This window comes from Zootoca vivipara, chromosome 11, assembly GCF_965207765.1.
Source record: "Zootoca vivipara chromosome 11, rZooViv2.hap1.1, whole genome shotgun sequence".
NCBI lineage: Eukaryota > Metazoa > Chordata > Lepidosauria > Squamata > Lacertidae > Zootoca > Zootoca vivipara.
In genome coordinates this window covers 7,042,366-7,058,351 of record NC_142594.1, presented here as the reverse complement: position 1 = coordinate 7,058,351, position 15,986 = coordinate 7,042,366, and the positions used below count along the sequence as shown (strand labels likewise).

The window sequence follows — 15,986 nt, the reverse complement described above, 5'->3', positions numbered from 1 at the left end:
ATGAAAGCTGGACCATAAAGAAGGCTGGTCGCCGAAGAATTGATGCTTTTGAATTATGGTGCTGGAGGAGACTCTTGAGAGTCCCATGGACTGCAAGAAGATCAAACCTATCCATTCTTAAGGAAATCAGCCCTGAGTGCTCACTGGAAGGACGAGATGGTCGGACAGTGTTCTTGAAGCTACAAACATGAGTTTGACCAAACTGCGGGAGGCAGTGGAAGACAGGAGTGCCTGGCGTGCTCTGGTCCATGGGGTCACGAAGAGTCGGACACGACTAACCGACTAAACAACAACAACAACAACAACAACAACAACAACAAGTGTGAGAATGTGCATATTTACTCAGAAATCCCATTATGTTCATTGGTTTTTACTCCCCATTAAGGTTGTAAGAAGTCATCCGAAACTGGAACGATTTATGGAGTTGGCTGATTCATCTGGGAGACCCTGAGTCCAGGGGAGGGGGGTGCTGAATTAGATTCAAGTGTTTAAATGTTATTAGGATAGACGAAGTAATACTTAAGTTTATGGAAAATTTGGGGGAATAAATTTTAGGCTAAGGGAGGAATCAGAAGATAGATGGATGGGAAAATAAAGTTAGATTTGGATTAATTGATGAATTCTAGGATTAGGGTAGTTGATGTCTCTAGAATAAAAATAGTTGAGAGATAATGATGAAAATGATGTAAGATATAATATGAAAACTGCTTAAGTTGGATTTAAATTTGGACCCTGGGGGGGGATTGAGGAAGTCTACAATGTTAAGTAAAAAATGATAGAATTGATATGTTTTTCTTTTTCATGTTTTCTTTTTGTCTTTTTCCTTTTCTTTTTTGTTTTTGGCGATTTTCTGTATTTTGAAGTGTTTGAAAATGAATAAATATTATTTGGGGGGGAAAGGATGTAAGTCACCATTTTCTGATCCACCTGTATTTGTTGCATGAAACACTGTTTTCATTCCTCTGCCTTTTGCCCCAAACCATGCTATTTCTTTCACTGCACTGTGTCAAAATTCTGCAACTTACATAATTAATTCTGTAAATCATGTTGACATTACATTATTCCAGCCCTTTTTTTTTCAGTGCAAAGGAGACACAATGATTTAAAACAACCACCACCACCACCACAAATGTCAATCATATTCTCTGGATTTATTTCCGTTCTGGATATGAGGTGAATAACCAAACATAAACAATTTCTGCCATGCCTACTCCCTGGGAACTGCACATAGTTGTGACCTTTTCCTGGATCATGTGTGTCCATTTCATCAGGAGAGCAGCTAGGATTCTGTTTCAATTATTCTTAAATGTCATTATTGAAGTCCATTAGTGAAGTATCACTGCCTAACAAAATCATATTATGGCAACCACTCGAAATGAAAACTCTCCCTGAATCCAAAAATTATCTTATTAGAGATGCATTAGATGGTGTAAATGATATCATTAACTGATGAAACATTCCACTTCATCCCTAGAAAAAAACCCTCCATGGCTTCTTTCCACTCTGTTAACTGCCAATGGATTGCACCGTTATACGGATCTGGAAATGAATATTGTCCTACTTTGTAAGCTCATGATCTTTCCAATGAATTGTAAGTCCTTTTGAGTTGCCTTTGGCAAGATAAAGAGCCTAACAAATTTAATAAGTAAAAAGTAAAAAAAGAAGAAGAGTAATTGTTCGGTTCTGCTTTGGCTAGAAAATGCAATATAATATAAAGTTATAATGTTTATAACTCTATCATAGAATCATAGAATTGGAAGGAACTATCAGCATCATCTAGTTCAACCCCCTGAAATGCAGAAATATTTCACCCAACATGGGGCTCAAACCTGTGACCTGAGATTAAGAGTCTCATGCTCTGCTATAAGTGCCACACTTTGCTTGGAGCCCTTGCTGGCTGTTTCTTTCTGGTGGGTCTTAAATGTCCTTCATCCACAATAAAAAGCCATTCTACATGCTATTTTCTCTCAGACAGTACTTTGATAATTACACAACCTTAGTCTCAATCCTTTATCACTCTCCTTCCAAACACAACAGTCCTTGCTGGCAGTGTCACACTTAAAATCTAATAGACACAATGCAAATGAAAAAATGGAATGGGGAAGGGAATAGGGAACCAAGCAAACCCAAGTACCAATTCTTACACAAAAATCACATAATTAAAAAAAAATACATCATTTATCTTACAGGCACCAGCTGGAATAGTTGCTGATGGCACAGTTCTGAGATAGGATAGCTGAAACAGCAGCTGCTGCTCCTCACTGACCCAGTGGAATTGCTGCCTGTTCTTTCCCTCTGATGCAGTCAGGTGAAAAGGACTAGTGACGATAACTTTTCTGGGAGAAGATGAGCCAAAAAGACAGTTTTGTCTCAGCCAAGCTGATGGAATGAGCTTAGCTGTCTGTCCTCTGCCCCAGACACAGGATGCTTCTAGATGAGATTTTATCGTTGAATTAGCGCTTTACCAAATTGTTGTTGCTTTGCAGTCTAGACTTTCCCCCTAATTTATTCTGGATTTCACCTTAGCACAGAAAACCTGATGAGTAAATGAGAAGCTGTTTTACATTGGCAGCCACTGCTGGAAGCTTGATGGCACTTACCAGGACAGTGGTTGTCACAAGTATGGCAACCCTCTCTATTGCCACAGCCCCTGGTTCCCTTTGCTTTCCCCTTGAGCACAACCTAGACATTTTCTTCCTGACAGTCCAACTCATAGAATCAACTCAAACTGTGGAGTTGGAAGGGGCCCAGAGGGTCATCTCGTCCATCCTCCTGCAATGCAGGAATCTCAACTAAAGCGTCCATGGCAGAAGGCCATCCAACCTCTGCTTAAAAACCTCCAAGGAAGGAGAGTCCACCACCTTCTGAGGCCCCCAGTGGTTTGACACCCTCCCCCGGGACAGCTGTGGGTAAGATTCCTGCATTGCAGGGAGTTGGACTAAATGACTCTCGGGGTCCCTTCCAACTGTACGATTCTATGATTCTATGAGTCCTATTTTCACTGATTGCTGCATGCAAGAGACATGTTCCTGGTACATATATGAACTTCCTTAAAGTGTTGACTATGGAGACCTTGCGCAAGCCTTATCAAACATTATCTATCTAACTACTACCCATCCATCCATCCATCCATCCATCCAGAGTCCCGCAGAAGTGGTCCCTCGCCCAACCAAGAAGGAGCTGGGGCAGGGCAGCCATGGAACTCCAGTACCACTCTTAGGTCTGTGAGACCCTCTTGCCAGACACCCTGAAGAATGGCTGTGGGAAACTCACTGAACTGTTGAGATTGAGTTTCAGGTGGGTGGCCGTGTTGGTCTGACGCAGTCAAAATAAAAATAAAAAATCCTTCCAGTAGCACCTTAGAGACCAACTAAGTTTGTCATAGGTATGAGCTTTCGTGTGCATGCACACTTCTTCAGATATACAGGGTAGGTATCTGAAGAAGTGTGCATGCACACGAAAGCTCATACCTATGACAAACTTAGTTGGTCTCTAAGGTGCTACTGGAAGGATTTTTTATTTTTATGTTGAGATTGAGTGAGGGACCACCTTACTTGGAAGAAAGTAGAGTTGAATACCTCCTTCCATCAGTTTCCCTGGTACAGTCATTAAGCTAACTGGCCTATAGTTTCTAGGTTCCCTCGGGATCCTTAGAACATAATTGTTTCAGGGCTACTGTTTTAGTGCTTAAATGCATGTTCTCGCTTTGGCAGCACTTTAATAAAGTGCTTCCATCTTAGATGATCTGAAAGGAAATTGAATGCATGATACTTACCGTACCTGACTTCTATGGCAGCAAGCTTCTGGCAGATCTATTTCTGCTACAACATGACACTTCATCCCACCACCCTAAAAAACCCTCCATTCTGCCCATTGTGAAACGTGTCTACTTTTGGATTAATTTTTTTAAGGTGTTCACACACAGGTACATGCCCACAGTGGAGGGAGAAGTTATTGAGAAGAAGGACCTCAAAAACACATTATGGATCAAGTTCTGCCACTAGGGATGACTGCAAGTGGGGGAAACAGCCACCACGTGTGGAATGTGTGGAAGCGAATGTGCCGGTTGTGTACGCAGAAAGATCTGCTCTGCACAATCTGTTTGCAATATAAAGCCCCATGGCAGAAATGGTGAGCAACCAAAACAGAGAAGAACCAAAATGACCCAGTGGAATGGGCTTTGTTGTCCGACGTCCCCTCTCAAACAGCCAGGGGGAAACCGTGAGAGCTGGCAACATGCACCCAGTTCAGACTAACTGCACCCTCTCCCCTCACCCATGCAAGTCCTTGGGAAGTGTGCAGTGCCATCATGAGCTTGAAGCCAACAGCATATATCTGAAGGCACCATTTGTGAGAACTGGCAGTACCAGCAGCGACTGAAACCTAATTGTTGCAATCATGCAAATTATAATAGCCACAAAAGGCCATGTCAGCTCAAAGCACTCAGAGACTGCTTGTTGTGGGGTTGGGAAAAGTTCTTGCTTTTTATTTTCTTTGCTCTGCAACCCAGGATCTTAGGAAGCTCCTACGGAGTCAGCCCACTGGCTCATCTGGCTCAATACTGCCTACACTGATTGGCAGCAGCTCTCCAGGAATTCAGACAGAGTTATTTCCTAGAGATACTGGACACTGAATCTGGGAGCATCCTTTCTCATAATGATCAAATGTTTGAGCATGGGGATATAGCACAATCAGGGAATTGTGGCACGGATTTTGGAAAATGATGCAAACAGAAATTACAAAAACAAAAAAACAAAAAATGGTCTACTTCAAAATCCTGGTGGTCTAGGCAAATTTCAACAACTGATGACACATTGCTATTTGATGGGCTGCGCTGCATCCTGCCAGGTAGAAGGGGACGCGGAACAACGCTCTGTTTTGTAAAGAAGAAGATGCTACCTTTGCCAGTTGACACCTTAGATGTGTGGTGATCTACAGCTAGCTCAGGTACAAGGATGACTCAATGGGGCTTCACTAGTACAGTAATTGGCTCCGGGTGCTGACGAGAAACATCTGGACAGCCAGGTCTGTCAGCGACCTGAGTTCCTTTAGACAGAAGGTTCCCCCAGCTTGGATGGTGTTGCTGAGTCGCCTCGAAGTTTGATGCCTCCCAGAGCCACTGGCGGAGCAGTGAAGCTGCCTGTGCGGCTGTGCTCCTCTGTGGAGAGACTGAGCTTGGCTGCATTATTAACTCTCCGTCACCAGAAGAGCCAGAGCAGATCGGAAAAGAGCCACAAGCCATGCAAGCCAATGTCACAGAAGGCAGCAATAGCTCAAATGGGAGCGCTGACAGCCTGGATTCCACTCTTGTCACTTGCACAGAGACAGTGACTTTCGCTGAAGTGCTGGAGGAAGAGGAATTGGAATCCTTCTATTATTCCTTCAAGGTATGTTCAGCTTTCCTGCGGTCACTCGAATTTCTTATGATGATGATCCAGCAGCTTGGCAGGCAGGCAGGCAGGAAGAGCTCTCCAGTGGGGCACTGAAAGCTTTTTGCTTTGAGTTGGCAGCCGATTCCCGCCCCTAAATTTGCTTCAATGAGGACTTCGAGGCAAAGAGGTCTGTTGGTTGTTTTTTTTCAGCTGGTTATCAGTGGGAGGAAATTTCAATGTTCAGCAAAGAGCAGGAAAGCGATCTTTGTATATCCAAAAGATGGTATATAGATATTGACTTGCTTAGCTGAGTGTGGAGTTTTCCCTCTTTTTGGAAGCGATGTTTCAGGTGATGTTTCTAATGCAATAATAAACAGCATATTTGTATTTGCATTCCTATTCCTGTGCCTTGAAATTAAGATTGCCTAGATTGTTTTACCTCCTTGTGTTTCTCTGTTAAGTGTGATGCAAATTGATGGAGCTATAGAAATCACTACCAACACCACACGCAGCCATCCCAACAAATGTACTCTAAGCCAGTGTTTCCCAACCTTGCGCCTCCAGATGTTTTTGGACTACAACTCCCATCATCCCTAGCTAGCAAGACCAGTGGTCAGGAATGATGGGAATTGTAGTCCGAAAAACATCTGGAGGCACAAGGTTGGGAAACACTGCTCTAAGCAACAGGCAGCTGAGTTCTGTGATATGAAAAGCTGTGCCGTCTTTTGAGGCAGTCGACCTCCCCCTGCAAGTTTAATTGGCTTGTATAAAAGTTTCTAAGATTGTAATTTTCAAGATGCTGTTGGGGAGAGGGAGGTTTGTGAATGGAGACCATTTGATTTCAGCCCTCTCTCTGGAGAGTACCTTGCTATCGTCATCACTTAGCAGGTGAAGTTTGGGAGGGGGGGGGACCTGAACAGAATCACGACAAACATTTAGTTTATAGCATAATTGTCTGAGCTGCTGCCAATCCTTTGGTGGGTTTAATTTCATCAGGTGTCTACGCTTGTGGGTTTGCGTGTGTCCCAACAAAACTGACAATGATCAGGCAGCTCTGGTCAGCGCGGTTTCAAAAATGAGAAGCTGGAAAAGGTATTTCATCCCTCTGTGGAAGCGTAATAGATCTAGTACATGGGTAGGCAAGCCATGGCCCGGGGGCCAGATCTGGCCCAATTGCCTTCTAAATCTGGCCCGCAGATGGTCCGGGAATCAGCGTGTTTTTACATGAGTAGAATGTGTCCTTTTATTAAAAATGCATCTCTGGGTTATTTGTGGGGCATAGGAATTTGTTCATTTCCCCTCCCAAAATGTAGTCCGGCCCCCCACAAGGTCTGAGGGACAGCCCAAGGCATTTTGGCACCTGAGATGGACCCCAAAATGGTGCCTCTCTGCCAGGGAAGAAGGGGTGAGGGAAGATCTACATAAGGGGGGAGGAGTGGAAAGAAAGTTGTCATTAGGATCTGCTGCCCTGGTGAATTCTGCTGCCTGAGGCAGTCACCTCACCTTGCCTCATGGTTGGGCCGGCATTTGTCTTTGGGGGGCAAAGCTATTATATCTGAAAATGTGTAACAAAATTGCAGTGGCCACTTCTGTTAGGGGAGAGATTTTGGCTTGGGACAATTTGACGTGGAAAAGCTTATCACTTCCCCTGTCTGTTGCTTTCCCCCAGCTGTCTCCCCTCCCTGCTTCTTGCAAACAACACATGTCCGCAGTGTTCCCTCAGCTGCTTCACCCACATTATACAGGGAAATCTGATGGGTGGAGAGAGGGGTAAGCACTCCTTCCAGCCACAGATTCACCACCTTCCGAAGCTGCTTTCACCTCATAGATGTGCTCACTAGGATTTTGTTACGCATGATGTGTGCATGTATATGCAGTTCTGCCTTCTGCCTAGGTTGAATCCCTGGCATATGAAGATTACAGGTATAGAGAGTATCTAATTAAGAGTATCTAATTAAGCATACATAGATGTGCTTCCAGACTACGCAGAGAAGAGCAAAGCCAGCACAGGCACAAGCATACTGAGAGCAATCTATTGAATGGTGAGCATTCTCAAATCCCATTGATTTCAGTGGGGCAGAGGAAACCAAGGGCTGCACACTCCCATTGAAATAGATGGGACTGGAACTTTATTTAACTTTGGCTGGGAAGCCGTTTCCTTCCATATAATGGGCACAACCCCAATATTTATTATGGGTGCATGCTCCATTTACATCCATGGGATTGAAGCGTGAGTAATTGTGCACAGGATAGGAGCAAATAGGCATAATGAAGAGACTGCTTAACCCCCACCCACCCCTGTCTCTACTGAACAGATTCTCAGTGGGTGGAGGGGAGGGTATGGAGCCTAACAGTGTGGGCAGGAGCAACTTAGCCACCCAGTTGGATATGCCTCCCTCTTTACCAAACTGGGCAAATGTTAAGAATGTAAGGCAAGCCGGTTGGATCACACCAATGGCCCACTTAGTGCAGTATCCCTGTTCTCATAGTGGCTGGCCAGATGCCTGTGGGAAGCTTGCAAGCTGAACATGAGCGCAAAGACACTCTGCCTACCCGCAGTTTCCAGCAACTGGCATTCAGAGCCACAATGCCTCTGGCAGCAGAATGGCCATCATCCGTTATGCGGCAGATGCAAAACACTTTAGAAACGGGACTGGGCTTTGATTCCGTATGAAGCACCTTTGTAGAAAAGAGCGCGAGTGAATTTTCCAGTGCAAAGAATTTTTGCAATTGGCTGCACCAGAAGCTGCATTGCCTTCTCTCCTTCCAGCAGGTTTCAAAGAAGGACGTGTGTGTGTGTGTTGCTTTGTTATGAATTTCGGCTGGATTCTGCTTGAAAGTCAAGAAGCTCTCTCTCTCATCTTTCTAGTACTGACATCTGTGAGCCTAAACAGCAGCATAACAACAACAACAACAAGTAGTAGTGACCGGGAATAAAGAGAGTGAAAGCTAGCTAAACTTTCCAATTTGAAGATAAATATCCAAGCAGGTCATGCTGCTAAATACAACAGAGCATCTAGGATCAATAAAAAAGAAATAGGACACGACATAAGGAGAAGCAAATATTAATTCCTAATGTAACAAATGCCTCTTGATTACATCATGCACAGCATGAAGCTGGGATGTTGTTTCATCCTGGGGCATTTGTATTGTAGGGACAAGTACGGTATTCATTACAGGGACCTGTGTAAAATATCCATTTTTAGACTTCCGGCTTTTTGAGCCTACGATCATAAGCAGGAAACACCATTTACAACTTTACAACTTTGACTTAAGGCAGTACACTGTCATTGACTTTAGTGGCTTTGCAAATTCTTCCATTTTTTTTCTGAGAGAGAGAGAGAGGTCATCCACATGATGGTGGCCCCCATCTCCAACCCCCCTGCCAACATCTACTAGCAGTTTCATGGAGACGTGGAATGACATGGGAGCCATGCAGAAGGTACCCAATATAATCCCAATTTTAAAAAAGGGGTCTTGGAAATTATAGGCCGGTTAGTTTAATGTTTGTCACTAGGAAACTGGTGAAAGGTACACAATGAGTCATTGTAAGGGCACTTGTAGGCTTCTCATGAGTAAGAGGCTTCAAACTCTGTAGCTGGTTTTTACAGAGTTTTATTATATACATATGTATAAGACAGAGCTAAAAAGTCCATGACTTCTCTATTCCGAATCAGAATCCGGAAGTGATGCACGTCTAGATTGGTGCCAACATGACAGGAACCTGGGAGCCTTCAGCTTCCGCCTTTGCTCCCTGCGCTTGTCCCCCCCCCCGCGCTCCTGGGGAGAAGGGGCGGGAACGTAGCTCCCCGAACTGCTAAACTGTTGAGCAGGCTCTCTGGTTCCTGAGCCCTCTCCCTCTGCAGCGCTCAGGTCCAACACTTCTGATCTTCCCCACTGCTCCTGTGAGCTATCAGCATCTGCTTGGCTCTCCACTGCTGTAGGAGCCTCAGCACCACCTTCCTGCCAATGCTCTGAGGCAGCAGCATCTCCAGGCCCCCAGCCCCTCCACTGCTCCATTGGGCTCCCTGCTGATCCCTGGTGGTCCCCCGACACTGAGTCATCCAATATGGATATCTTCTGGGTCCTTAGGATGGAATTTGCTGACCTGTCACAAGAACTGGAGCTTTATTTGGGGGGGGGGCATCATAGATACATAAAGGCCATATACACACACGGGGAGAAGGAGAGAGGAGGGGGAAGGGGAGGGAACTATATCAGAGGTGTGCAATAATCTCTATTCTACATCACAGCTGGTGCTTTATGAGAAGATGTGGGATGAAAGAACCCATCTCTTGCCAAAAGTCCTATCGCGAATAATATTGGGGAAAACTGGGTATTAAGAGTGCTAACATAAATCACATACCCCAGTTTCCCAGTGGCCCTTCAAAGTACGCTTCACGCAGAGTTTATAGAAAAACAAAATATGCAAACAGAAGTTGACTTGGCTAAAAACCACCACCAAGAGTTTAAAGATTTTCCCCAACCTAGCATGAAACCCCTGACTAGCAGTATACCATTTAAAGTATACAGAAGAAAAACAAAAGTTTGGCTTTCTTTAACAGAAAAACAAACTGACTCAGAAGAGACTTTAAACTAAAGATAAACGCGCTCTCTCTCCCAGCAGCTTTACATACCTACATTCCAACCCTCCAAAACTCCCACACAACTACCACACAAAATGCTTTCCAACAGAGCCTTATATACATGGAGTAGAGCCCACGCCTGTGAGCAATTGAACAGAAATTACCGGCACCTGTTTTTCTTAAACAGACAGTATTGACATTAGACCGGCTCAAAAACAACTTTGATTATTCAAGAAACCCAACAAGTCCTTCCTCAAGGAAGCGGGAAGCATGCTCCAGGAAGCCAAACTTTTCATTTCCAGAGAAAAAACAAACAAGATCAAACATTAAAAAAACCCCAGTCCTATAAAACGATCAAAAGGGGGAAAGCCTGCTCTTGTTGCACCCTGGAGAAGCAAAAATTACAGGTTGCCCTAACAGGTAGCAAGACTCGCTGCCTCCTCTGTTCTCTCCATCCCTGGGCATTGGGCCTGGGACCCTGGCATTGGGCAGTACAAGCTGTGTTAGTTTGAAGACTGCCCTGAAAAATCCCCAAGGAGTGCTCAGTACAGTCATACCTCAGGATACGTCCGCTTCATGTTGCGTCTTTTCAGGTTACGGATGCGCCGAACCCAGAAGTCCCGGAACGGGTTACTTCCAGGTTCGGCACGTTTGTGACCTGCGCGCATGCGCAGAAGTGCTGCATTGCATCACGCGCATGCGCAGATGCGACACTTCATGTTGCGGCCTTTTCGTGTTGCAAACGGTTTGCTGGAACAGATCCCGTTCGAAACATGAGGTACCACTGTATGTCATTTGAAGCTTGATTCCACTTCTGCCGAAAAGACGATTGCATGATTACTCTTTTCAGGCTGCAATCCTGCCCCCACTTATCTGGCAGTAAACTCCATTGAATTCAGTGCATGAGATTGCACTGTTAAAGTCACCTCATATGATTTGTGTTTGAAAATACAAAGCTCGATTTAATTATACAAGGGGAAGAATGTCGACCAATCCTCCGTATCTTAGACAGGCTTGGGAGATGTTTTTATTGAGACATTATTTTGTTGCTTTTATATTGGCTCTTTAAATATTGTGCTTTAAATATTTTGATAACTGCTGGTTTTAGCTGTCCTTTGAATATTGCTTCTGTTGTTATCTTTGACTTGCTAAGGCACCCCTGAGGATATTAAGATTCCTCTTTAGACACAGAAAAACGCATATACTGTATTTTAAACAAAAATGCTTTGAACATTCTGCATATTTATTGAATAAATTCAGAAGAGAGGGTAGCTAGGATTGTCACTGGGAATTGGCTATACTTCAATGATTCATGACCAGGAGTTGATGCTGAAGTGAGACTCAAATTAATTCTATTGAAATGATTTTCATTGGAAGAGTTGTTTATCTGCTGCGTTGGGTGCTATGAATTCGCATGCACATCTAATTATTCCGCCTTTATTATTTCCCCCCGCAATTGCTCAACCAACTTATTTCACCAAGGAACTTAATGTAATTACTTGCTTGGGAGATGCCCAATTGCCTTGAAGAGAAAGCTGGTCTGTGAGATCCTATTACACCTGCCATACTATTTCCTTGCTCCTGAGTGACTGAGAGGAACTCCCTCCAAGAGGTGTATGTTAATTTTTCACCTGGGAAAGAGTCATAGCTGCCAAGTTTTCCCTTTTCTCGCGAGGAAGCCTATTCAGCATAAGGGAATTTCCCTTTAAAAAAGGGAGAACTTGGCAGCTATGGAAAGAGTAATTGCCAGCTAAATCCACAGTCACTGCTGAGCAAGTTCAGCCCGTTTCTTCTTCTTCTTCTTCTTCTTCTTCTTCTTCTTCTTCTTCTTCTTCTTCTTCTTCTTCTTCTTCTTCTTCTTCTTCTTCTATAATAATATTTATTTATACCCTGCCCATCTGGCTGGGTTTCCCCAGCATAGCTGCCAAGTTTTCCCTTTTCTCGCGAGGAAGCCTAATCAGCATAAGGGAAAATCCCTTAAAAAAAGGGATAACTTGGCAGCTATGTTCCCCAGCCACTCTGGGCAGCTCCCAACAGAATATTAAAATACAATAATAATCTATTAAACATTAAAAGCTTCCCTAAACAGGGCTGCCTTCAGATGTCTTCTAAAAGCCAGATAGTTGTTTATTTCTTTGACATCTGATGGGAGGGCAGTCCACAGGGTGGGCGCCACTACCAAGAAGGCCCTCTGCCTGGTTTCCTGTAACTTTGCTTCTTGTAGTGAGGGAATCGCCAGAAGGCCCTTGGCACTGGTCCTCAGTGTCTTGGTTGAACGATGGGGGTGGAGAAGCTCCTTCAGATCAAACCATGTAGCATGAAAGTGCATTCTGATACACAGGGTAAAGAAATTTAATAAATAATAGTAAATAAATAATATTTATCTGGCACTACTCTTGCTCCTGTGACTCGGCTGACCAATGAGAAGTATGCTGTGGGCCTTGTAACATTGGGAAAGAACAAAGAGGAAAGAAAGACAAAGGGTATATTTCTTGGAGACTCTTCAAACTGATTGGAGAATGTGGGCATTTTCCAGGTAGTGTATAAAAAGTTGTCAATATATGCACATATCCCAAGGACTATTGGGGAGTCTGCATAATGGCCAGAGAATGCACAAAATTCAAAATTCTGCCCCCATTGATTGGACCAGGCTAAATCCCATGATAAAGCACTTTGTTTCAGTCATGATAAAATAGCACATGTCCTCCTAAGAAAATGAATGAAGTGTGAAGCATTGTAGATGTACCAGCAAAGTCTTTCTTCGGAAGTGGTAGCATAAATAAGAGCGATCTTATCCACAAGAGACAGCTGTTGCCACCAAATAAATTGATTCTTTTGTCAAGTAAAAATATCATTTTGTTTTCTCCACAGACCTAAGTTTTTTACGAAAATATAATTACACGGGTTTGATATTTTTGATGTTGGAAATATGATTCTTATGCTGATTTAAGGTGCTGCCAGGAGCAGGGAGGAGATCAGCTCGTTGAGGAGCAAACAGTCATAATAATATGCAAGAGAAACAGTCAACCGTTGAGCCAGCCATATGGATGGCAATAGGGATTATGCACAAGCAGTGTTTTGAGGACTGGGAAAATTTCATGCACACATGGCTGCTTTTTAAAACAAAAAAACAAAACATGGATTGAAAGGCGAGTGTAAAAAATTTCATTGTCACCACAAAAACAGATTAGTTCAGCCTGCATATTTATGCTGTGGTGCTTAGTGTTCAATAGCCCTGAAGCTGGAATTTGTGCCCAGGGGCTGATCTTCATGGTCACACTCCCATTTAAGATGAAAACAGGCCAAACAGTGATTGCATTTCCATAACCCACACATGGGGACTGAAAATGCAACTCACTGGAGTTCATACATTTGCAGTCATGTGAATACATATGCTGTAATTCCCAGATAATAGTAATTTATTATTTACAGTATACCCCGTCCATCTAGCTGGGTTTCCCCAGCCACTCTGGGTGGCTCCCAACAGAATATTAAAAACACTATAGAAACTTCAAACATTAAAAAACTTCCCTAAACTGGGCTGCCTTCAGATGTCATCTAAAAGTTGTTGTTGTTGTTGTTGTTGAGTCGTTTAGTTGTGTCCAACTCTTCGTGACCCCATGAACCAGAGCACGCCAGGCACTCCTGTCTTCCACTGCCTCCCGCAGTTTGGTCAGACTCATGTTGGTGGCTTCGAGAACACTGTCCAACCATCTCGTCCTATGCCGTCCCCTTCTCCTTGTGCCCTCCATCTTTCCCAACAACAGGGTCTTTTCCAGGGAGTCTTCTCTTCTCATGAGGTGGCCAAAGTATTGGAGCCGCAGCTTCAACTTCTAAAAGCTTCAACTTCTAAAAGTTAGATAGTTGCTTATTTCCTTAACATCTGATGGGAGGGTGTTCCACAGGGCGGGTGCCACTACCAAGAAGGCCCTCTGCCTGGTTCCGGGTAACTTTACTTCTTGCAGGGAGGGAACCACCAGAAGGCCCTCGGAGCTGGACTTCAGTGTCTGGGATGAATGATGGGGGTAGAGACGCTCCTTTAGATATACTGGGCCAGGGCCATTTAGGGCTTTAAAGGTCAGCACCAACAGATAAGTCTGACCAAAATCTGTGCATGCAGCACTGTGCTGACAGAGAAGCTTTTTCCCATTGCATGAACTTGTGGGAGAATCTGGGACTTGGAACAGGGAACTTCAGGTTCTAAAGCTAGGGCTTGGTTTCATGTTTGTGCTTTAGCCGTGGAGGTCTTCTACAGACACAAAAAAGGAATATGGATAACCGTGTTTGGCACGGTTTGGTCTGGGTGGACTTTTTTGATGGCATCCATCTGTCTCATGAGACAATGGAGTGTGTCTCCATTGGGGGTGACGTCAAACCATTGGGAATCACAGCGCCTGCTGTGGCTGCAGAAACCGGTAACTCATAACTGCTGCTTCCTGCCTTACTTTTGCTGCGTTGGTGGCATTCTTCAAGGCACAAGCCTAGGCAGCGTGCATGGAGGTCCTGGGCTGCCCAGTCAACAAGACTTCCCTCTCAGTCTTGCTGATGTGGTCCAAAGGAAAGCAGAGCAAGACATTTGGCACCAGCTTGGCTGCAGGCGTACAAAGCGCCATCCAGCTGCCTAGGGACTCCCCTCTGGATTTGTGCAGGCTTTGCTTCTGAGCCGTTCTCTCTCTCTCTCAAAGTTGTCCCACAAGACAAGGGGTAGTGGCGGAGCAAGGAAATCTGGTGCCTGGGGTGGCGTGTGTGCCCTGCGCCCAGGAGCGGGGCCAGGTGCCCATGGAGTGGGGCCAGCCAGGGCAGGATGCTCTGTGGGGCCTCCGAGGAATCTGCCTACCTCCTTCTGCTCAGCCGCCCTACAGCTGAGGGGGCGACGGACGGACTGTTTGGGGCAGTGCAGAGCCTGTGGGCGCCCAAGCCATTGCGTCACTACCAGGCCACCCAGCATTTTGACACCCCCTCATTGGTGACACCCGGGGCGGACCACCCCCACTGCACCCCCTTCCTCTGCCCCTGCTAGGATGGACTAGGCCAAGTGTAAACAGCAAAAGGCTGACCAGCCCGCAACAGAACAGAACTGTTTGCTGCACCCAAGGTACAAGTTCTTGTGTTCACCCAAGTTTCACCTCCAGCTTCCAGGACAGGGTCTGGTGACTCTGGCCAGGACAATGTTCATGCAAGGAGGCCGTTTATGGCTCTTATGCAGGCAGCAGAAAATGAGAAGGGGAAAGGTGACATGCAGTATGGTCCTCTGCATAGGATATGGATTGAAGCACCAAATCCAGTGTTTCCTTTTATAGGCAATCTTTGGGATATGCACTTCTTGGAGAAAATAAATAAATGGTACTACTAATAATCACATCAATAAAAAAATACTACTTCTTGTTAGTATGTATTAAAATTCATCCTTTATTACTTATATTTATTATTATTAACTGCCTGAAATTGACCAATTGACCAATTCATAGAAATTGACCAATTCATAGAAATTGACCAATTCTATGAAGACCTACAACACCTTCTAGAAATGACACCAAAGAAGGATGTTCTTCTCATTACAGGGGATTGGAATGCTAAAGTAGGGAATCAAGAGATAAAAGGAACAACTGGCAAGTTTGGCCTTGGAGTTCAAAATGAAGCAGGGCAAAGGCTAATAGAGTTCTGTCAAGAGAACAAGCTGGTCATCACAAACACTCTCTTCCAACAACACAAGAGACGACTCTACACATGGATATCACCAAATGGGCAGCATCGAAATCAGATTGATTATATTCTCTGCAGCCAAAGATGGAGAAGCTCTATACAGTCAGCAAAAACAAGACCTGGAGCTGACTGTAACTCAGATCATCAGCTTCTTATAGCAAAATTCCAGCTTAAACTGAAGAAAGTAGGAAAAACCACTGGGCCAGTAAGATACAATCTGAATCAAATCCCTTATGAATACACAGTGGAAGTGAGGAACAGGTTTAAGGATTTAGATTTGGTGGACAGAGTGCCTGAAGAACTATGGATGGAGGCTCGTAACATT

General features: G+C 44.5%; 1 protein-coding gene across 1 annotated transcript in view; it reads left to right on the top strand.

Annotated features, from left to right (window-relative positions):
• Positions 1–5,050: 5,050 nt before the first annotated feature.
• NPSR1 (neuropeptide S receptor 1) overlaps positions 5,051–15,986 on the top strand; it is a 67,697-nt gene continuing 56,761 nt past the window's right edge. Inside the window, exon 1 of the mRNA XM_060280451.2 lies at positions 5,051–5,387. Coding sequence (XP_060136434.1) covers positions 5,241–5,387 — 147 coding nt within the window. The 5' untranslated portion in view covers positions 5,051–5,240. The remainder of the gene's footprint in view (positions 5,388–15,986) is intronic.